This window comes from Tauraco erythrolophus, chromosome 2 (genome assembly GCF_009769465.1).
Source record: "Tauraco erythrolophus isolate bTauEry1 chromosome 2, bTauEry1.pri, whole genome shotgun sequence".
NCBI classification, from domain to species: Eukaryota; Metazoa; Chordata; class Aves; order Musophagiformes; family Musophagidae; genus Tauraco; species Tauraco erythrolophus.
Window position 1 is genome coordinate 58,894,088 of NC_141466.1, and position 22,714 is coordinate 58,916,801.

General features: G+C 37.6%; 1 protein-coding gene across 3 annotated transcripts; it reads left to right on the forward strand.

Moving 5' to 3' along the window:
• The first annotated feature begins 1,697 nt into the window (after positions 1–1,697).
• On the forward strand, positions 1,698–22,181 carry DDX1 (DEAD-box helicase 1). Of its 3 annotated transcripts, XM_086631400.1 has the most exons (26): positions 1,698–1,748; positions 3,605–3,656; positions 4,612–4,675; positions 5,389–5,418; positions 5,673–5,769; positions 7,281–7,328; positions 7,478–7,561; positions 8,487–8,570; positions 9,013–9,089; positions 10,366–10,438; positions 10,554–10,630; positions 11,442–11,556; positions 12,047–12,185; positions 13,201–13,261; positions 14,890–14,988; positions 15,692–15,781; positions 16,370–16,558; positions 17,653–17,704; positions 18,163–18,309; positions 19,052–19,143; positions 19,713–19,785; positions 20,236–20,308; positions 20,430–20,472; positions 20,666–20,761; positions 21,426–21,546; positions 21,857–22,181. In XM_086631400.1, the coding sequence occupies exons 1-26, from the start codon at positions 1,733–1,735 to the stop codon at positions 21,985–21,987; spliced, it is 2,223 nt and encodes a 740-aa protein (XP_086487526.1). In that variant the 5' UTR covers positions 1,698–1,732; the 3' UTR covers positions 21,988–22,181. The 3 variants fall into 3 exon arrangements, with proteins under 3 accessions (XP_086487526.1, XP_086487527.1, XP_009986501.1); XM_086631401.1 differs by lacking the exon at positions 7,281–7,328; XM_009988199.2 differs by lacking the exon at positions 1,698–1,748 and having other exon boundaries at positions 3,604–3,656.
• Positions 22,182–22,714: the final 533 nt, after the last annotated feature.

Genomic DNA, 22,714 nt, shown 5'->3' on the forward strand with positions numbered 1-22,714 from the left:
GGCGCTGCCGCCTCTCTTCTCTGAGCCCTGAAAGGGCACCTGCTCCGGGGGAAGCTCGAAGGGGACGGGCGAGGAGCCCTCACTGCTTGAATTTAGTAGCTCTTAGTCTTGTAGGCAGCTGTGCCGCCTGGAATGAGGTTAAACTGAAAATCACATTCTGAAACTAGGAATTGAGGACAACGTGGAAGCTGCGTGGGTTACTTTAGAAATGCTGCAGGAAGAAACAACTACTGAGAAAAAAATGCTTTCTGGCTGTCTCTTTAGTTAATAACATTTCTTTAGCTGTATTTAACAATGTAAAGCAATGATAAATAGTGTAACATCGTAAGTTTCAAAGAATTGCAGGAGATTTGTAGTAAATTACACTCTCGGTTGCATACAAACAAGCAGCACTATGTATTGATATCGAGGTCTGCTTACAAACATATTTTCTCAGAATCATGGTTGAGTCTGTAGATTATTCGTATCTGTCTTTAAAAATTATTAGATTTGTCGTTTATCCAAAAGCAAGTAAAATAACAACTGACAGATACAGCAAATAATAGTGAAAGGAAGGAAGCACAGCAGATACTCCCAAAGGAATTACTAAATATATAAGAAGCCATCATGATACAAACAGCCTGGTACTAAAGATATAAAATATCTGCTGTATTTTCCTCTGTACAACATCTGATTTCTACAGTGTAAGTTAACAGTCAGTAGGGCTCAGTGAGTGTTTTGAAAAAGGTCTTGAAACAAACCTCCAGGACAAAACCAGTACTCAAATTGCAACACAGTAGTCAAGAGAAGTATGCTGTCAGAGATGTTGTCATTTATCTGGCCTTTGAACCAGATGTGTCTGTATCTGAGGACTGCTTTAGAAAAGATTAAAGTTGTGTTTCACTATGGAAAACAGTAGGTAATATTTTATACTGCGCCTTCCACTTAGCAGACAAATACACCATTCATTAGTGGTGTAACTGTAGAAGCTGCATTTTTTTCATTTGCGATCTAATTTTATATTTATAATGACACCTCAGAGATTCTTGCCTTTAACTTCACTAGAAGTTACCCTAGAAAAAGATTGTGCTGAATTTGAGGAAACTTCCGTAAAAACTGGAGAAGAATGTAACCCCATTAATATATGTAGAAAAAAAATTAATTGGCACGTTTTCTGTGTGTGAAGGTTCTTTTGTTCATATGAAACTCAGAATACTTTCTGCCAAACCTATTTATTGTAGAAAACTATGCAAATGTGAATTACACCAATGAAATGATGACAGTGCAGTATGCAAACACAAAGCCGATTGATTCTCCTTGTAAACACACACTTCGCGTTTAAAACATAAGATATTCCGAGTGTAAGGTAGATGATAGGTTTTTGTGACTTTACTACCTGTGTGAAGCTGCAGCTACCAGGCCCCGCACCACGGACAAAACCGAGATTTGATTTGGAGGACAAAAAAAAAAAAAAACACTACACGCCGGGCTTCCAAAAAAGTGGTAGACTCGTGAGCAGGTGACCTGAACGTACCCTAAAAATCCGAAAACAGAACAAGAACAATTCCTCCTTCGATTTTGCCCTTGGCGTAGTAGCCGTAGGGCCACCTCTGCTCCCGCGTCGCCGTGCCCGAGGCGGACACGCCGGGGCCGGAACGCGGGGCACGGCGGCTCCTGCCCCCGACCCGGCGCCATAAAGCCGCGGACGAGCGCAGCGCATGCGTCCCGCGGGTGGTGGTGGTTGGCGGCGGAGATGGCGGCGTTTTCGGGTACGTGGTGCTGGGCCGGGCCGGGCCGGGGGGGTGCCTGCTTGTGCCGCCGGCAGCAAAACACTGAGAGAGTATCTCGCCTCTGGACCTGCTGGCGCCTTGTTGGGGCGGCGGCTCCCGGTGTGCCCGCGGCGGGCGGGCCCCGTCCGCAGCTCCTCGGGCCTGCCCGGGCGGCGGGCCCCGGCGGTGCGGGGCTTACCACGTAGCATGGTTAAGGGCCGAGATGCCTGTGGGGATGTAGGTGCTTTTCCCGGCTGCTTGGGCTTTTGTAAGCCTTCGGAAGTGATTATCAACATGGATTTGGTGGGTTTAGTGCGTATGTGGTGTGTACGCGACCGGCAAACGGGGCTGCTTGAAAGCCCGACTCATTCCTCAGGCTGACTGGGCTCTGTAATGGGAGGCTCGTCGTAACCGCTCTGCGTATTGCAGTGGATAATAACTGGTTTTTATAGGAGTAGCTCTGCTCCATAGTATGGTTTGAAACACGTGTGTAAACTGTAATGTAAAAACTTGCTGCCGAAGGAGTAAATGTCACTCTGTGTGTGTGTGTGTCCCCCTCCCCCAGGCACGTATGTGCACACACAGGTGACCGGTCAGCATTAGGGTACTGTAAAGTTTTAATGCATATGAGGTTTTTAATTAACCGAATTCTTTATATCTAATCATGAGGGAAAATGCTGAAGCCTCTTCCATTGATCTAGAGGTGAGTGTAGATGCTAGAGAGCAGGATTAATTTGGTTGTAGTAGAGAAAAATGTCATACTGCCATCGTTTGAATAAACCTTTGTACTGTATATTAAATTAAACTATGTGAACTGGAAGTATATTAAAAATGGAAAGAATAACATAGGGACTTATCTATAATTTGCAATCAATAGCTATTTTTATTGCTATGGGAATAGCTTTTTGCTTATGTAAATTGTCTAATTTTGTAGGAGTACAGACTGACACTTGAATACAGACTAACACTTGAAAATATTAAAGCCTTCTGAAATCATTACAAATAAAACATGTTTTCTTATAGCATTTGTATTATAGCAAATGGAAGAATAATTTTTGGTTGCACACATCTATATATGTTAGCCTAGCTCTCTGTGTGTGTACCTGTGTGTGATATATGCTTTCCTCTTGCCTTTTTTGAATAGTTGCAGATTTCTTTTTATTTTCTTTCTTAAATAGAGAGAATTTAATTATCAATATGCAAACATTATTATGTGCCTTCCTATTTAACTTGTGTCTGAGGTGCAAGCATCAGACCTTGATATGGATTTGCCAGAAGGGATATCTAAGGAAAAAACCTTTTGAAGTTGGATGTGATTAGTAACTGTATGGAAATCAAAGCATTGTCTAGTTAATATATGTGCTGTAAATGTGTAAGGCGAGATTTAGTGAAAAGAAGCATCTCAGTTTTGAGTCCTTAAATGGCACACGTTATTTTCTTTTTTTGAAAATTGTTTGCATCTCAACTGGAGAGAGAGTCAGGATATTTGTGATTAACAAAGTCTCCCCTGTTGTTTGCATGGGCAGTTTTCTTAAAGTGCAAAGATAAGTACTTTAACCTTGAACTGGTGCTCGGTTCCCAGTGTGTTTGCTTTGCTGCTATGTCAGCACCTGACCCTATGCTTAGTATGTGCCTGACCTACTCTGCTGTGAGTGGGGACAGCTGTCAAAACTGTGTGTGGGCAGGGGAGAATGTTTCTTATCTATCACATGAGTTCAATAGACAAGGCTGCATGTGCTGTTGCCAAAAATAATGTTGTTTTTTTATTTTTGTCTCTAGTCAGAAGGGTTGACACTTGGAAATGTTTTGGGCTGTGTTGAGGTAAATAACACTGCTCCTTTTTTCTTGTTTTACAGAAATGGGTGTTATGCCTGAGATAGCTCAAGCAGTGGAGGAGATGGACTGGCTGTAAGTAGGAACGTGTTTGGGCCTGGCAAAATTTAATTTGCCTTTCAGTGATAGATGACACACTTCTTAAAATACCTCTACTGTCACATTAAAACAAAGCAGATATGTGCCTTTCTTTAACTGTCATTGCATCTCATGCACTTCTTTTTAGTGTGAATGGCTGAAGAACACAAATTTTCACTGCAGTGGTAACACTTAAGCTTGGACAGACAAAGCATGATGGCTTATACTTCAGCGTCATGTTTGATAAAAGCCTCTGTGCTTCTGGTCTGTTGTGTATTGTGGCGTTATTGGATGAAATGCTGTCACATAATTGATGCTAGTTTAGTAAATGTTTTGCAGACTGAATTTGTGTGTCAGTCCTCTGCAAAAGTTATTCTTCCTGGTATTAGTTACTTGTTTGGCTAAAATATTTGACTTCAGAGCTTGTTTTGAATTGTCGTTCAGAACGTTGTCAGTATGGACAATCTTAATGTTTGTAGTTCTTTTCTCATACGAATGGTGTTGATTAGCTGTGATTGTCTGAAAATTCTGGTTACATTTAGTTATCTTTATTTTCTTTTCCAGCTTTGAATAGGAATCTTGTAAATGAGGGGTGTGTAAGTGGCTTTAAAAGTGAAACTCAAGTGGACAAAGGAAAACAGGGAATATATAATTAATCTGTTTCTTTTATAATTTAGCATAGTGATGTGAGATGTAGCCTTCTTGTCAGGGTGCAGCCGAGTCCAGTGCATCCACTAGTCACTTCCTGTCAAGGTACACCTCCTATTCCAAGCTCTGCCTGTAAATGGCATCCTTTTCAATTCCTTAGCTGCAAGCCAGGAAGAGTAATATTTGCCTGCTATTTAGCGTCTCGCAGATGACAGTGTTTTTTGTGAGCTCCTATATAAGCAAAATTCCTTTTTTTTTTTCCTACCAGTAACATCGATTTGTGTTAATGTGTTCTTTTGTGTAGTCTTCCTACAGATATCCAAGCAGAATCCATCCCACTGATCCTGGGAGGTGGTGACGTACTTATGGTATGTATGCAGGATAGCCTTGTTCCTAGAAAGTCTGTGTCTTCTAATTGTTTATGTGGTCAATTCCCTTCTTTCCAGAAGACTTAATTATCTTATCCTTTCCTATAGAAAATATATTCTTCAGCTAAAAACCTCTTTGAGTTCCTGGTGTGTTTCCAACTGTTCTTGCAGATGGGATTCATTCTTTTTAGGCTTTGTTGTTTGACTACTTGACAGGCAGCACTGACACATGAATGAGAGCTATATGATTTCATCTACTCTCTTTTTTGTTGTAAATACTTGACACAGATCTGCATGGAACATGACTGATACTGCCTAAACAAATGCTTCAGTGTTGATAACCTTGAAGATACCAGATCAGAATGCCTTGTTCATCATGTCTTTTGTGGATCTGTATGTTCTTGGTTCTATAACCAGAGCAACGCTTCCTGTAATCTTCTGTAGGGCCTCCAGAAATCAGACATATATAAATAGTTTATCTGGGGGACTCTCAGAGCTTTTGGTTTGTTGCTTTTTTTGAAGTACTGTAAAGGTTTTCTGTGTTTGTATTCACATCTAATTTGTGTGAAGCGATGGCATTACTCTCTAAGATCTTCTGTATTACGCAGAAGTAAAAGTAAGCTTAGTTTATACTTTATTAAAATAGAACTGTAGAACAGCTCTTACAGTGTGAGTTGCACTCTGGTTAAACTCTTAAATTTTTCTTCCTGTAGGCTGCTGAAACGGGAAGTGGAAAAACTGGTGTAAGTAATCAAATTTTAATTAGCAGAAAGTAAAAGTCTACAAGCGGTGAGAGTGTGTTTGTATGTATGTGTGTATACAGAGAGAACGTGTATATGTTTGTGTATGTATTTAAGCAGTATTATTAATAGGCGTTACAAACATTTAGGCGGGCATGTTTTAAAGTGTTTCTAGCCTTGGCACCTGAAACCCAGGCTGACTGTATATCTGGAAACATCTGTATAAATTGTGGAATGAAAATAACTTTCTGGTTTAGGCTTTCAGCATTCCAGTTATCCAGATTGTTTATGAAACACTGAAGGACCAGATGGAAGGCAAGAAAGGGAAAGCAACTATCAAAACCGGTGGGGCAGGTAAGTTTTTCTGTCGCACTCCTCAAGTTTGGAACACTGTTAATTCATGTTGATTCATTACTTCCCGAAGTAAAGTTGAGCTAACTTGACATTAGATAGGTGTTTTTTCCTTGACTTGGGATAATGAAAGCAGAGTATCATCACCTCAGATTTTACAAAACAGTGAATATAAATTTACTGGTGGAGTCATGGAAAGAACTGGGGTGTGTTTGACTGCAGTCTTTTAGTAATGCTCGTTGTCTTCAGTTTAAGGCTGGCTGATCCACACCACACACTTCAGTGTTCTTCTGAAAGCCATACTAGTTTAATGCCTTGCAAGATGTGACATGGTAGCAGTGTCCAGCTTAAAGGAGTTAAAATAAATCATCCAATTGCAGGGATAGATGAGACATTAGCAGTGACACCACACAGTTGATTTTGGCCTCTTAAGTGAGCTTGAGCAGAAAGCTCTTCTAGGCTTAAACTTTTTTTGCGTGTGACTGGGGTAGCACTGTAGTGTGCCTTTCAGTTCTGCTGTGCTGAATAAAGCTGTTGCATTCCTCTCGGCGCCTAGCTACATTTGGAAGCTCGATAACAACATCTTGAGTTGCTGCAGATTTGAACTATTAAACATTGAACTGAGCAGGAAATGCATAGGGCCAGAACTTGCTGATGCAGAATGGATTGTAACCATGATAATATCCTCACAGTATTTCAGGATCTATTATATGTCCATTTAAATAAGCTTCCAACTTGAAAGCTAGTAACCGGGTCCAGTCTGTGGTATTTATAGATTGAGATTCACATGACAGTAGCTGCACAAACACTCTGAAAATTTTACACAAGTTCGCATCTTTCAGCTTCATTATAACTACTGCTACAGAGGTGACTGTACAGTCAACTTCACGTTGTTTCAAGGAGTTTTGTTTTTTTTTAATGTAAATACACTCAGTAATCCTAATTGAAATAGCATCTAGTTTTACAAAAAAATCCTTATATTGTGGGACCTCTGGACTTTATTGCAACATATTGTTGGGCGTTTGAGAAATGAAGTCAGAAACTTTATGTGCTATATATGCATATATTTTAGCTCTTCAGTAATGGCATTAACTGGTACCCTGAAAAATATCTTAATGGAAACTTGGAACAGAAATAGCAAATACATTTCAAATTTATTGCTTTTAATGTAGTTTTGGATGTTTCCTAGCTGAACTTGATTGTGGTTGTGTGGAACTCTTGCTTATTTTATAAGTGTCTTAATTGTTTTTGGTTGTATTTTTGAGTAACTTACTCTGTTAAGGGGAGCAAAGATTAATCTAAACTTTCATAGAATACCTTTATCTTATGCATCTGTGCCCCTCCTTCAAGTTGTAGGCCTTCATTTTGACCTTGTATGAATTGCATTGGAACAAAGCTATCTCCCCAGAAAATTAAGCCAAACACTCTAGAGCCAATGTGAACTTGTAATTTTGAGTTTTTCAGGCTTTCCTGGTTGGTTTAATGCTTTTTCTGTTGCTGTCTTTCAAACCTAGTGCTCAATAAATGGCAGATGAACCCATATGATAGAGGATCAGCTTTTGGTGAGTTGTCCTAATGCTGCTTTAAATTTTTGCTTGAAAATGTTCGCTTGGTGGAAAAAAAAGAATAAACTAGAAGAAAGCTTGCATGAAAACTTCTTTTAAAAGCAGTTAAGCAATTTCTTTAACTAAAACTGTCTTGTAATTTTCAGCAATTGGGTCAGATGGTTTGTGTTGTCAAAGCAGAGAGGTTAAAGAATGGCATGGATGCAGAGCAACTAGAGGTGTGACTAAAGGTAGGTCTAAAATTACGTATTTTGGAGACTCTTCTAGAGGTTTCAACTGAAATGTCTGCTTGTCATCAATTGTTGATGTAGGTGGTTTCATTTCAGACGTACTATCTATCTGAGCTAATGTGCCATTACTCAATTTACTGCTAGCTCAAGACTTCGGAATGACAAATACCTCTGTTCCGCTCTCCTTGTGTTGTAAATTGCCTTTCCTCTGATAGGGGATGAAGTTGGAGAATCATAACTAATATTCATTAGAACATAGTTTATTAAGGTGCTATTAATAGGAAATAGCTACTCAGACGGTACTTTCAGTTGCTTCCTCGCACACTTCACACGGGCACGTGTGTGCACGCATTTCATGGTTACGAGGTTGGAGCAACAGTTGAGGGGCCAACTCCAACTCTTTACTTGGAAGCAGAGTCATTGTGATACTCCAGTGGTTCTGAGTGGGTGTTCAGAAAAACCCTCAATCTTGTTTCATCAGATGTGCAGATAATCTTTTAGTCTGTCTGTATGTAGCAGGCAGTTGGACATGGTTCAAGTTACACAACCAGTTTTCGATGCTAGTGCATACTTGTGGTCTTACATTGATTTGGCAGACCCCTGGTGTTCTGAGTGTATCAGTTCTTTTGGATTCAGTAGAACCACTGGTCTCTCCAGCTTACCACTCCTTTGGAGGCTTTCACACACTACCTCTTAGCATCTACTTTTTCTCTCTTTTGCCTGCTGTTCTCCAATAATCTGTTTCTTCATTACATACATAGATACCTACAGAACCTTTTCACACTAACACAATAGATGATTTTAGGACACTTTCAACAGGGGTCGAAACGTTAGAATTGTATGGTCTTGGAAGTAGCCAAACTGAACCACCTTGATAAAATTGAAATTTAGGTGTTGTTTTTGATCCTTTCTTTTTCTTTTAAAGGGAAATACTACTATGAAGTTTCCTGTCATGACCAAGGCTTGTGCAGAGTTGGTTGGTCAACTATGCAGGCTTCACTAGATTTGGGTGAGTTTCCTTCAACAGAACAATCTTATAGACAGTTTTCATAGTCGCATGGAATGACTGGAGTCTTGTTCTAGTCTTGCAAAGCATGGGCTTCTTGGGAAGGATAGTGATATAGGGGAGTTTAAACCTTTTTGTACAAGTTTTGTTTTTCCTGGAAGAGGAATTCTGCTTAGGTCATGAAAATTTTTTTTCCTATTGTGACTTTTTCCCTTTTATTTCAATTTTTTAATTAAGATGACTAGAGACTAGTAAAATCAATAAATGTGCTGGCACAAAAATACTAGTTTCACATATATCAAAGCTAGAAGTCTTTAGTTAGCACTGTCTATTTTTTTTTTTTTTTTGCATGGTAGTGTTAGAGGTTTCAATTGCTGATACAAAGAGGGGAAAAAGATAACTTGTTAACCAGAAGAGAAAAACCTATACTTTGTCTTATCTTCAGGCACTGATAAATTTGGCTTTGGCTTCGGTGGCACTGGTAAGAAATCTCACAACAAGCAATTTGACAGCTACGGTGAGGTAAGCTTGAATTCCTTACTGGTAGATTAAAAGTTTCACATGTTGATTCTGCCCTGTAATGATCAACTATCTTTTGTAAAAGTGCCAACTTTTAAAGGAAGTTAACTAGGCAAAAGTACCATGAAAAATTTAAGCATTTTTGGATAAAAGCATATTAACAGATTTAATGAAAGCAGTTATCAGCTTGAAGTTTATGATGGTGGCTAGACTGCAAATATATTGACTCTTATTTAGAAGGTAAACCTTCTCTGTGTGTTACAGGTTGGAGGTTAACTGATCTCTTGGATTTATTTCTGACTTATTTCAGTCTTAACTTGAACACCACCAACCTGTTTGTACACCTTCGTGAATGTCTTAAGTGAGGGCATCGTATCCTGTTTGCTAGTAGTTAAAGTAGAAGTAATCACACAACTCTTCATATGTTATTAGCATTTGAGCATGTGTCTTGACATGCAGTTAGTCATGCTCTATTTCTGGCTATTAGGTTGAGTTTGCCATTAGAGCTGTTACCTTAATGCACAGTTCAGAAAATGTCTGCCAGGAATATCTGTGGTGGGTTTTGTGTAGTGTGCCAGTTGAGTTCAGATGCTTAAGCATAATTTAAGTAAAAATGAATAATAGAACAGAAACTGAAGTCTCTTTGTGGTATTAATGAACTCTCGATGCCATGAAACTTGCAACTTTTATGACTATTGTATTGTAGCTTTTTTATAGTAGTGACTTCTGAGCTGTTGAATTAGAAGCACTTTATAATACAGAGATTTTATTGAACATCTTTACAATGAACAAATTTCAAGATATTTAAAGGAAATACTTAAGTATACATAACATGCATATAGTACCTTCTGGAAGAATTAGTCTTTTTATGTAGTCAAAAATATAGATTTTTGTTACTGTGTTTGGTGCTCTAAGCTTAGATTTACATTGGCCAATAAGTCCATGATTAGTGCGCTTTTCCATAATGCAGAATACTTCCAGGTAAATGACTTAAATTTACCATTGTCAAAGTGTTTATTTTAAAGTAAATTTAAAGCAACAATAAGTGTTTACATATCTAAGATAAATTGGGCAGTTTACTGAAGATTTGTAATCGCATGAATATATGCATACTATTTACAGCAGTATTATTAGAATAAACTGAACTTACTTCTCTCAAAAATGAGCATTTAGTAGGGAGAAGTGGGAAAACTGTAAAAGTTGACAGAATGTAAGAACTAAATTTTCTTAATACACTGAACACTAAAACCTCAGCTTCACAAACTGCTTTTTATTATAGGAATTCACTATGCATGATACAATTGGATGTTATCTAGACATAGATAAAGGACAAATAAAATTTTCCAAAAATGGTAAGTTTCATTCACTTCCTCTTTTGGAATTTTATTGGGATGCTTGTATTGGAGGAGGAGCAGGGAGAGGAATACGCCCACATGTGGAGTCTGACTGAACTAACTGTACTTTCAGGGAAGGACCTTGGCCTTGCATTTGAAATCCCACCACACATAAGGAACCAAGCGCTTTTTGCAGCTTGTGTGCTGAAGGTAACTTAGGAGTGTCACATGTGTAAGATCACGAAAATAGTTCCAGTTTTGGTAACTAACTACTTAAGTATACTTTGCATAGCCATCTACAATTACTGTAACTGTGCTTGTACGCTCTGTTTCCTTTGGTCTACTAGTATTTCACCACTGGAGTGGTCACCACAGTGTGTTCGCTTTGACAAGTACCATTCAAGTTAAATGTCAAATGTTTAAATTCAAATTTAAATACTTAAACTTGCATATAAGGGTAAAATGGCATGGATAGCTGATTCCTAATACCAGTGTTATCTTTCCAGTATTGAACTTCAATATAATATAATTGAACAGATGTAAGAAAATAACTTGAAAGTACTGAAATTCCTGTTCATTTATTCTCAACTCTAACACTGTAGTAGTGTAGTAAATGTCTTTCTGGAGTTAGTATCTCTGGGATGATCTGTTACCAAGTAAAGGTGGTCAGAGAAATGTACAAGTCCCCAAAAAATGTAGTTGGTTTTTGATTATTTTTTTCAAATTGTGGATTGTCATTGAAAATGAATTGAACATAAAAGTTAAAAAAAGGTTTCCGTGTATCTGTAAATGTAGGAATGTTTTGATGTAGAAGAAAAGAATTTTAAGAGCTAGAACTACACATAAAACGTCTGGCATGTTTTAGTCTACTTAGGAAAGGGGAATTTGTAAGGTGGGAGAAAACACCACCTTCGCCTCCTCATCCATCTGGTTTCTCATGGGGAAATTAATTTTGGAATTGTTTCTCATTTTACATGATCTCTTGTATCTGTGTGTATGACACAACTTTGTTGAAATCTAGAATGCTGAGTTGAAATTCAATTTTGGTGAAGAAGATTTCAAGTTTCCACCAAAAGATGGCTATATTGGTCTTTGCAAGGCTCCTGATGGCAGCGTTGTGAAATCACAGCACTCGGGTAGGTTAGATTTTTAAACTTCTCTCAGTTCTATATTCACATTGCGTTAGAGCATATCTTGATCACTTTAATTGCTTCATTACTGCTGTGTTCAAGGTCTTGCAGTGATCTTTTAAAGTATTCCAAGTTTTCTTCATCTTAAACCACAAATAGTCTAACATTTTGAATTTAGAAGTGCATCAGATAAAAAGAGAAGGTCATCTAAGTTAATCAACAGTGTTATCTTAAAAATAAGTGTGTGTGTTTAAACTCTGCGATAAAATTAAGTGCATTGCATGGCCAGTATACCCAGTGTCATAGCAAGATTGCCTTGTAATCTCTGAATATTAACTGAAGTTATTCATAATAGGGTGAGCAATAACTTCACCTTTTAATGGAGCATTTAGAATCGTGAGGTTTTAGATTATTACTAGAAAATCCAAGCTCGTTTCCAGTGAAAAATTCTGGGATAGGAATGTAGTTTGTCTTAATGGTATATTTTTTCACTTAGGAAATGCACAAGTGGTTCAAACACAGAACCTTCCAAATGCTCCAAAAGCATTGATTGTAGAACCGTCAAGAGAGCTGGCAGAACAAACTTTGAACAACGTGAAGCAGTTCAAAAAATATGTCGACAATCCCAAATTAAGGTAACTGTGCATCTGTTGTAAGTGTGTTTATGGTATTGTCTGTGAACATGACTTTGTGGGGAGATGGAGAGTGTTCCACTTTGTAGCTAAGTGGACTTTAGTCTGCAGTGCTGCTAATAATAGCCTCAGTAGTATTGGCTGTCAACTGACCTTCCGACTTTTCAGCTACAGTCAGACCAGTTCGGGTTGGGGTTTTTTCTGTCTTTTCTATGGACTACTTCTTTGTAGTATGACAAATCAATTTGTTTTTTTATTCAGATTACCAAAAGTGTATGATACTTAATGCTGTTTAATCAAAGCGCATCTGCTTACTGCCCTTCTTTTCTGAGCATATTCCTGTGCCCCTCATTTCCCCCTGCCCTCATTTGGTTTGTTTTTCATCTCCAGCAAACACTTATGTACAAGGTCTGCTCTGTTTACATTAGCGTGCTCACAGGACAAATGTTGCAGCCATTAGCATGGAGATGCAATTCTGAAAAATGAATTGTCTACAAGCTGCTTTGGTCTAAAGTTGTTTCTCTTTTGACTGTGCTTGTAAAACTCAAACAAGTGTCTCCATGTTCTAAACTGCAGTCAATTTACAAGAGTGCTTTTACTAGAATTGAAGAGGAGTAGCAATGGGGAGAGGCAAGCTATGATGTAAGATTCATTTAGTTTACTGTTATTTGTATTTCTAGCTTTCAAGAACACACGAAACTTACCAAACTTATGTTTGAGATTTTGAAGGGTTATATTCTCTTTTAAGATTAATTGGTGTTTAATACAACAGCAATGATGTAATCAAATTCAAATACAATTCAGTAACGAAACTTTCACTTCTTGAAATAGAATACAATACACTATTAGAGGACCGATTTTAAAATTATTGTTTTCCTAGTGTTTTATTTTTAAAATTACTGTTTAGAGCTGTTAATCATCAACTCCTAATAAAAGAATCAATCTTTGCCCAGATGTTTAATACCTCTTCTGAATATAATAAATTAGCAAATGTCAAAATATGTTGATATAATTTTAGGGAACTGTTGATTATTGGTGGGGTTGCTGCAAGAGATCAACTCTCTGTACTGGAACAAGGAGTAAGTTGTATTTTTGTTCATATGATGTAATAGTTTGGTTTCTGAATAACTCATGATGTTGCTAGAGAATTGTTGTGGTTTAGGCCAGCTGGCAACTAAACTCCACACAGCCACTCACTCACCCTCCTCCACCCCCAGGGGATGGGGAAGAGAATTAAAGGGGAAAAGGGAAAGAGACCTGTGTGTTGAGATAAGAACAATTTAATCCTACTACTACTAATATATGAATATATACATATGTATAATAATAATAATATACACAAACAAGTGATGCGCAGTGTAATTGCTCGCCACCCCTTGGCCAAGGCCCATCTTGTCTCAGACTAATGATCATTAAACAGATAAGTCCTGACACTGCAATCCCAGATGAGCGAGAGCAAGATAGCACTCAGAGTGAGAGCGCTGGAAAAGCTAAGGCCCTTCTTTTCCAGTTAACCCTCATTTTTATACTGGACATGACGCTTCTTGATACGGAATACTTCATTGGCCCAGTTTGGCCCTCAATCCTAAGTCTAAGGACTAAATCCTAAGAACAACTAACTCTATTCCAGCTGAAACCAGGGCAAGAATAACAATGGCATTTCTTCTAACTCCTGTAAACCTGATAAAAAGAAATTGTGCAGTTGATAGCAAACACACGTTGCACTGATATAGCATTTGTTGCTTTACTTCCATGGCAATTGTTAATACAAATGCAAATTCTGTTGAAGCCTGAGCACTTCTGAAAATTTTAACGTAAAGGTGTAGTTTTTACCATTTGTCGTTAACTAACAAGACGGAGACAGTTTTCCTCTTAACTTCTGTTTCATGTTTATATGAGTAAAACTGGTCTGAAATTATCAGGGTCAACCTACACCACAAACCACTCCTACGTACAAGGAGCTGGTCTAGCTTCAGCAGCGTGGGATGTGCAATCAATTCAGTCATATTATAGGGATAGCATAGTCATTTTTTTTATTTAAGACTCACTTTTGAAAGTGTGACCACATCACTATTGATAAGTTCTTCAGTGATTCCGGCTGCCAAAATAGAATTTTTCTCCAAAGCAGGCTTGAACTGGAAGATTGGTAGACTTTCTTGTGAATTCATGATGGTGAACCCTTCCATCTGGCAAATTCTTAAGTTATTTCTATAGTTGATAGACTTGATTGTATACTTCCACAGTGAGAAAAGTTGAATTTATTTTATCCCTGTTGAAGAACAAATCTGTTTGTTGGCTTGAGATAACAAAGTTACACAGCTTAAGAAGTGCAGTGGGGGTGGGGGAGAAGGGAGCAGGGGCACAATGTTTCCCAAAGAAAGGGAAATCTGCTTAAGGCAGATTCTGCTAATGAAATGGCTGTAGAACTGAAATGCAGGTTGCCCAGAGAGGTTCTGGGATCTGTCTCGTTGAAGATACTGAAAATTTTATTGGGCGACTACCTAAAGCAAATTGGAAAGTGTCTTTGATTTGCATGTGATGGTGGGAGTGGAGACCAGATGTCAAGAGATTCCTCCAACTCCAGAATCCCATGATATGAATAGAAAACAGGGCATCACACTAGTAATTGTCTCATAATTTTAAATTTAGACAAAGCTGGTAATGACTCTAGTTATGGGACCGATTCATACTCTTACGTATTTCATAGGTGGATATTGTCGTTGGAACTCCTGGAAGACTGGATGACCTGGTCTCAACGGGAAAGCTTAATTTATCTCAAGTTAGATTCCTGGTTCTGGATGAAGCTGTACGTAGAGAACTAAGTGATACTTAAGTTCTGTTCTTATATGCAATTTGGCACTTACTAAAAGAGTCAGTGAAACATTATTGTTATATTGCATTTGGTACTTCAGTGAGACAACGGTTGGCTAGCTGTAGGCTGTTATAGGTTAATCTTGTTGTTTGTAACTGTAGTAACGTGTTGGGGTTTTTTTTCCTCCTTGTAGCCTCTCTGGTAAAGCTATCTGGATTTTTTCTGATAGAGAAATATATTTCAGGCTGTATTTACAAGGTAGTGAATTCCATCCCTGTCAGCATACAGGGAACTGGAAAGGCCGAAGAAGAGAGAAGCATTTTTGATTACCCAGCAAGTCTTGAAGCCAATGAATGTTTTAGTCAATATACTGTGAAATTAGTACTCCTCCCCGATCTGTTAGAGTATAACTGAATATTCACAAAGATGGAATGCCTTAAGGAATTAGCTGGGAGAAGCTGCTGAGACAGATATTCAATTTCTTGTGAAGCACAGCAGCTGTACTTGTAAATACTCCACATTTTTACTTTTTTTCCTCCTTAGTAATAGTATCCCAGCCAGGCATCGACCTGTCCAGCTAATTAAAAGAGAGAACTTCCGAGACTACAAGTGTATTCCTTATTTAACTCAAGTGTATAGACAGAGAAGTGAGAAATAAAAATTGCAGCTTGCTTTCTTTTCTCTTATTCCCATGTAGGATGGCCTTCTCCTCCAAGGTTATTCGGATTTCATAAACAGGATCCACAGTCAAATTCCTCAGATAACTTCAGATGGAAAGAGACTTCAGGTATAAAATTTGTTCCTGGTTTGTGGGGTTTTTTTGTGGTGGTTTTGGTGTTTGTTTATTTTGAGTTTTTTGTGTGGTGTGCACTGCACTGCTTTCAATTGTTGACTGTTACACGGCATGGAGTATGCTTCTTTGAAGTAGTGTTTTTTATACCTTTTGTCCAAAACTAACACTTGTTCATTGGATTCAGTAATTGCCTGTGAATATGTGTGTTTTAGGATCCTAGATCTTGAAGCCCAGGGCTTAGCAGTATTTGAGTTAGAAATAAACATATCTGAAAAATGAAGGACTACATGCATTGTGATTTCTAATACTCTGATAATCTTTATTCATCAGTTCTCAGTAATTATGCTTTCTTCCTCTTAAATGATTGGGGTTTTGTAAGAGAATAGTTAAGTTACTTAGCTTGTGTCTTGACTCTCATCAGCTGGGTAGTGGTTTCAGTGATGAGAAAAGCCAGTCAGAGACTCCTCCTGCTGTGCTACTTTATGCTATTCAACTATATAACGTTCTTCCAGTTCTGCTCTGACCTTTTTTGCTAGGACAATCTGATTTTCAATGGTATCTATGTGGCTTTTTTCTTCTCAGGTGATTGTGTGCTCTGCAACACTACATTCTTTTGATGTGAAAAAACTATCTGAAAAGATCATGCATTTTCCCACCTGGGTTGATTTGAAAGGAGAAGATTCCGTCCCTGAAACTGTACACCATGTAGTTGTGCCTGTAAATCCAAAAGCTGACAAACTCTGGGAAAGGCTCGGCAAGAATCACATCAGAGTAAGTGGTCTATCAGTGAGAATTAAGGTTAATTGTTTATGTTTACTTATTTAACCTTGAGAATTGGGGCCTAATGTTGTAGGATCTTTACCAGCTATTGAAACAGCTTAGTGTATCTTAAATGGTTTGTTCTGTGGTAGTCAGCGTCATGATATTGGTGATGTTGTAACACTGTTCTATGTTTCTGCACAGCTTAGTCTTACCAACATGATTGAGAAAGATCTTGATAGAGTAACTTTCTGGTTTATACTAGAGACCAGTGGCACTGCACTGCTTTTTTACTCATTTCACAGCTAACGGTCTGTGGCCTAACTGTAGTTAGTACTTGTCTTTTCTGATTGATCAGGAGGAAATAAACCTTCAAGCACAGATCATTCTGTAAAGTAGTTTTGTCTCTAACCTGTGTGAGATGAGCAATTTTTAGAGGAATGGATTTCATCTCAGACTGCATTTGAGACTCTAGTTTAAATTCTATATTAACCTGACATCTGTTCATGTGAGGTGGTGGTGTTTGTTGTTGAAGTCTTTAGTTTTCGAGTTCTAAGTAACCTAGGACTGTATTTCATTCTCAGCAACTCTTATGCAGTTACAATCAGTAGGTTTTATTAACCCCTGATTACCTCTGGAACCTCTCTTTGTAAGGTCCATTAGAGCCTTTTCATTAAATCTTAGCATGGAATTATTTCTCTTGGGTTTAGGCTTATATCTGATTCAGCCTAGCATATGGAAAAGATAAGGAACAACTGTGTGTGTATGATTTAGCCATATTTAAAGAACTTTGTTTCCAGGTTTGGTGGTTGGTTGTTGGTTTGTTGGGGTTTTTTTTTATTCATCACTTTGTTCAGAGGTGATTTCTATCCAGTGGCTATGTATATAATTTTATTGTCCTTTTTTATGAACAAATTTTGTGTACTTAGCTCAAGACTTTTCTTTAGCTAAAAGTAGATTAACTTGTCTGATGCAAGAACAGAATGCTAAGATTACTTTTAAACTTTATTTAATTTTTTGCTAATTTTAAGTTAATAGAGTTAAGTATTTCCTCTGTGAAGTATGGACTACTGACTTGAGAGGTTATTTGTTTGATTTTTGCCTAGACTGATGAAGTACATGCAAAAGACAATACACGACCTGGCGCTAACACTCCAGGTAATCATCAACACTAGTTAAGTAATAGCTTGTGAAATAATGCTTTGTAAATGTTATGAAGTAAAGCTAAATTATAGTAGATACTGCCCTTGAGTCCTGTTCCTCCAAATTTTTATTGATACGTTTTAGTAGTTGTGAAGAGAAATGTGTTTCTGTAATTAGGGGGGGAGAGAAAAAGACTTGAATGTATATTTTGTGGGTATGTAAACAACAAGTGTTTGTTGATGTGTATAAGTAACCCGAAACTCCTGAGTAGTTTTGTTCTTTCTGTATTATATTACCTTGGAGCAGGGGAGCATGGCAGGGAGAAGTAAAAACTGAAAGTCTAGCTCACTTGCTCTGCTAATAAATGTTTAACTGTCTATTGAAAGGCTAGAGAAAACTTTTAAGTGTATGTTGTTCAAAGACTTCACGTTTTTAAACAATTCTAGTGAAATAACTTCTTTACTTTTACTTAGAAATGTGGTCTGAGGCTATTAAAATTCTAAAAGGAGAGTACACTGTTCGGGCAATCAAAGAGCACAAGATGGACCAAGCCATTATTTTCTGCAGGACTAAAATAGATTGTGATAATATGGAGCAGTACTTCATCCAACAGGGCGGAGGTAATATTTTTCATTAAAACCTTATTCTGCTCACTTTCCTGTTGATTTCAAAGCCAAAATTGGCTGATAGAGGTCACTGATATTCAGACAGCACAGATACTCAGCACAAATAAAACTTTGCTTAAGTTTTTTGACATACTGACTGTCATAAGTCAGGCTTTGATAGCAGGGAACTGCAGGGGTTGCCCATTGGAGGAGGAGGTAATGAACTGCCCTTACCTGTTCCAGACAGCTCTGAAATGACTGGAAACAATCCATCATGCACCAAAATTTGAACCAATGAGATGAACGTATGGTAGCTCTAAAATGGATGTAAGAAAACGTGATAGTTGCTAGGGGCAGGAGGTACAGAAAGAAATGTGTATGTACAAAAGTACACACATAAGGAGATGTGAAGGAGAAATGTGAGAGAAAACATGGGGACACTCAAAGGGGATGTGTGAGGAGAAAGGTGAAGACACATGTTTGGAGAAACAAGGAAAGCTTAGACTAGGAAGGAGCGAGGAGACGTGTGCACAGACCTCCTGTGGGGATAGCAGAGGAAAGGTGTTTGTTTAACTTTGTCTTGTTTTTTTCCCAATGCCTGTATCAGTAATTAGAAGATTATGTTAATTGGTAATAAATTAAGTGAAATTCCTGTGAGTTGAAACTTTTGCCCACGAAGTGTACTTTTTTCCAATTTTATATGGCATCGTGTCAGAACTTCATATATGATATTATTAATACATAACCACTCTTTCAGGCCCTGATAGGAAGGGACATCAGTTCTCATGTGTCTGTCTGCATGGTGACAGAAAACCTCAAGAAAGAAAGCAAAACCTCGACAGATTTAAGGTGATGCAGCAGATTATTGAAGGCTTTTCCCTCACTTCATGATATCTGAAATCATATATTAATTTGTGGTGCTAGTTCTCCGTTTAAATTAAGTTGTCTTCCAATGCTCTGTGACCCACTTCCTATTCTGAGACACAATTTCTGTAGGTGAAAATCTATACTATTGGTCAATATGACCTTTGAGTTTTCATTGAGAGGATAGGTGGGCTTACTTTTAAATAAAACCGAAATTTAAGCTCTGTAACAGATTACATTGGGTTTTTTGAAGTCTTTGGTTCTTGAATATTAAAAAATATATATATTTAAATATTAGACAGCTTTGTTTTGATTAAGCCATTTCTTAATTTATACTTGACATATGCTGTTGGGGAAGGAAATAAGGATGTAAATTGACGAAGCTATTCCTGTTCAAAAAGCTTTGTTACACTGTGGAAGAGCTTTATTTGAAGTGTTCCTAAGCGTATAGAGACACTTCAAGGTGAAGTAAATGCGAAGGACTACTGTTTCATTGCCTGGGATTTTGTTTGGTTTATTTAGCACAAGACTTCTTTACAACTATGTTTTCGCAGAGAGGAGATGTCCGTTTCTTGATCTGCACAGATGTTGCTGCTAGAGGAATCGATATTCATGGTGTTCCATATGGTAAGAACACAACTTCTGCACTAAGCTATTGAATTGCATACAGCTTCAATATATTTGCAGTCCTGTCAACTAGTTAAAACAGACATATGACTAACAGCTTCATTTTAAAAAGCTGTAGATGTTAAAAGACTTGAACTAGGCAACTTTTAATTTGATTGCTCACCATACCTTCTCAAATACCTGACAATGTTTTGCATTGTTGGGGATTCTTGTTTGTTTTTCCACTCTTGTCAAAAAGTAATCATGCAGAAAGCAGTTTTATAGTGGAATAAGTGTAGGTATTGCAGATAATGACACCTGTAACTACTGTAATAGAGCATAAAGTATGTGCTAAGAAGAGGGATAGCAGCAATCAAAATGATGTTTATTTTAGGTGTCTAGTCTGTGACCTTAGCTCTTATATTTTTAAAAAAAATCTTACTCTCTGTGGATTGTGTGTATCTTATACAGTTATCAATGTCACACTTCCTGATGAGAAACAGAACTATGTTCATCGAATTGGGAGAGTAGGCAGAGCTGAGAGGTATGTATGTGTTCAGAGCAGTTGCTACGTTTTCTTCATTATTTTTGTTGTTGTTTCATAAGTTGGCAATAATTATTGAAATACTCTTTTTTTCTCTCTCCCTTCTCCCCTAATATTTCAGGATGGGTTTGGCAATCTCCCTTGTGGCAAAAGAGAAAGAAAAGGTAATTATACTCCAAGGCAAAACAGCTGATAGCTGATTTTTAATATCCTGCATTGGAAAACTGCTTGTTCGTTTTTGTTTAATTGAAAGGAAATGTAAATAAGTAGCTGAATTCTTATTCATGCTATAATAAATCAAAATGAATGTACTAAACTATTCCACAAAGTTTAGAAGTTTTTTTCCTTTATTTCTAGGTTTGGTACCATGTATGCAGTAGTCGTGGAAAAGGCTGTTATAACACTAGATTGAAGGAAGAAGGAGGTTGTACCATATGGTACAATGAGATGCAGGTAAACGTTTTGCTTAACCAGAATGTTCTAATTCCTCTAAAAGACCATGGGATCTATAAGTAATTTCTTTAATTATAAAAAGCTTACTTTAACATTCCCAGCTAATTCTGTTGGAGTCTTATTTTCAGCTTCTCTGTAGTCTTCCTAAACAAGTGCTGTTAAGAGTTCCAAGTTGTTGGTTACACATTTTTGTGTAGATGGTTTGTTGCAAAATTGTAAGTTATTTAAAACTGTTGTTCCTCTAACCTGGAAATAGTGTGTCACTTAAATCCCAATGAAAAAGCACTTACATACCAAGTATGAATGCTTGTTGAATTCGCAGTGCTTCTCTTCTTTCTGCATTAAAGAAGGGTGAATGATATATCATCTGTGGTAAAAGAAGGTTGGACTGTGAGCTCTTTATTATAGTAAAGTAGCCCCACTCATGTGAGTAGGGTAGTAGGTGAAATGAAGGCTTCTAGATAGAGTGAAACATACTGAGATTGGAAATGAACTTCTATAGTCCATTTGAGCAAAAAACGTGTTAGTCTTTGGTGTCTGTGACCAAATTGTTTTCTATGTACAGTTCTTGTTGAAACTACTTGAATGTGACTGTTCAGAACGCTTGTCTGACTAAAGTCTTGGACCTTAAGAGTACTTTAAGACTTTTTTTGTTTGTTTTCAGTTGCTGGGAGAGATTGAAGAACACTTAAACTGCACTATTGCCCAAGTTGAACCAGACATAAAAGTACCAGTAGATGATTTTGATGGGAAAGTTACATATGGGCAGAAAAGAGCTCTGGGTGGTAAGCAATGGGCTACTCTTGAGTTACTTTGCTAAGCAATGCTCGATTTCTTGGTTGACTTCGGTGTAACTACAGAATGATAATCTTAAAAAACCTGCTAGTTCTTGCTGTATTCTGCATTTGTTACATGCAGTCTGTGGGTTGCAAGTGACCGAAGCACGTGTATGCCTGTGGTTTTTCGCTTGTGTCTTTTTTTAACAGGTTAACAAAGTTAATTTAACTTTCTGAGTGAACGTCTGTGGTTGCGCATTATTAGTTCTACTGAAAAATGGCTTTGAACACATCATTTAGACTGGGTCTCTTTTGGCAGGTGGACTGTATAAAGGCCATGTGGATATTCTGGCACCTACAGTACAAGAGTTGGCTGCCCTTGAAAAGGAGGCTCAGACATCTTTCCTGCATCTTGGCTATCTTCCTAACCAGCTGTTCAGAACGTTCTGATTGCGCCATGCTTGAGACAAGGCTTGAGTTAATAAATGCTCTAACCTGCAAATACAAAAATCCCATACTGTCTCTGAGTAGCAGTAGTTAGAAGAGGATTAAAATTAAATATACTTCTTGCATGATGAACAGCGTGTTCAGCGTTGTTAACTCTGTGTTAGCTGTTATCTTGATAAAATAAAATAAGTCAAAAATGAAATGGTGTTTTTTGCTGTTCTTTGATTTGCCTTGAGGATTAATTTGCAGAATCGTTCTTAGCATAGCTTTTTGATTTTTTGAAAATACAAGTATGGTCAAACAAATCTGGAAGGAGAGTGTAATTATTTTTTTTGCAGAATATATGATAAAATTACTTCACTAGCTGTGTACTGTTATTTTTAATACTGGGCTTTTAAAAGATGCATCCATATTCAGACGGTTGTTAATACTTAAGATATCGAGGAAGAAAAAAAAGCTTCCTGAAGTATATATTTGAAGCTCTTAGTTATCTTAAAACTGTAAATCTAGGCTGATAACTGCATTTTGATTCTGTAATACCAGACTTCTTAAAGTTCGTGTCTCAAATTTCAAAAATTGGTCTTGTACAAAGAATTCTACAATACTCTGAGTTCATAGGACAGTAACATGCTGGTATCAAAGTAGTTCATAAATCTTCAGGAGAAGCTTTTTCATGCAGCAGTATAGGTTGAAGTACTCAATGCCTCTGGTGCTGCTTTCAGGAAGGTTG

Excerpts from the sequence above, each read along its gene's own strand:
- DDX1 (XM_086631400.1), top strand. Across the intron at positions 5,419-5,672 it reads CGGGAAGTGGAAAAACTGGT|GCTTTCAGCATTCCAGTTAT; the intron begins GTAAGTAATCAA and ends TTTCTGGTTTAG. Across the intron at positions 14,989-15,691 it reads TCCTGGTTCTGGATGAAGCT|GATGGCCTTCTCCTCCAAGG; the intron begins GTACGTAGAGAA and ends ATTCCCATGTAG.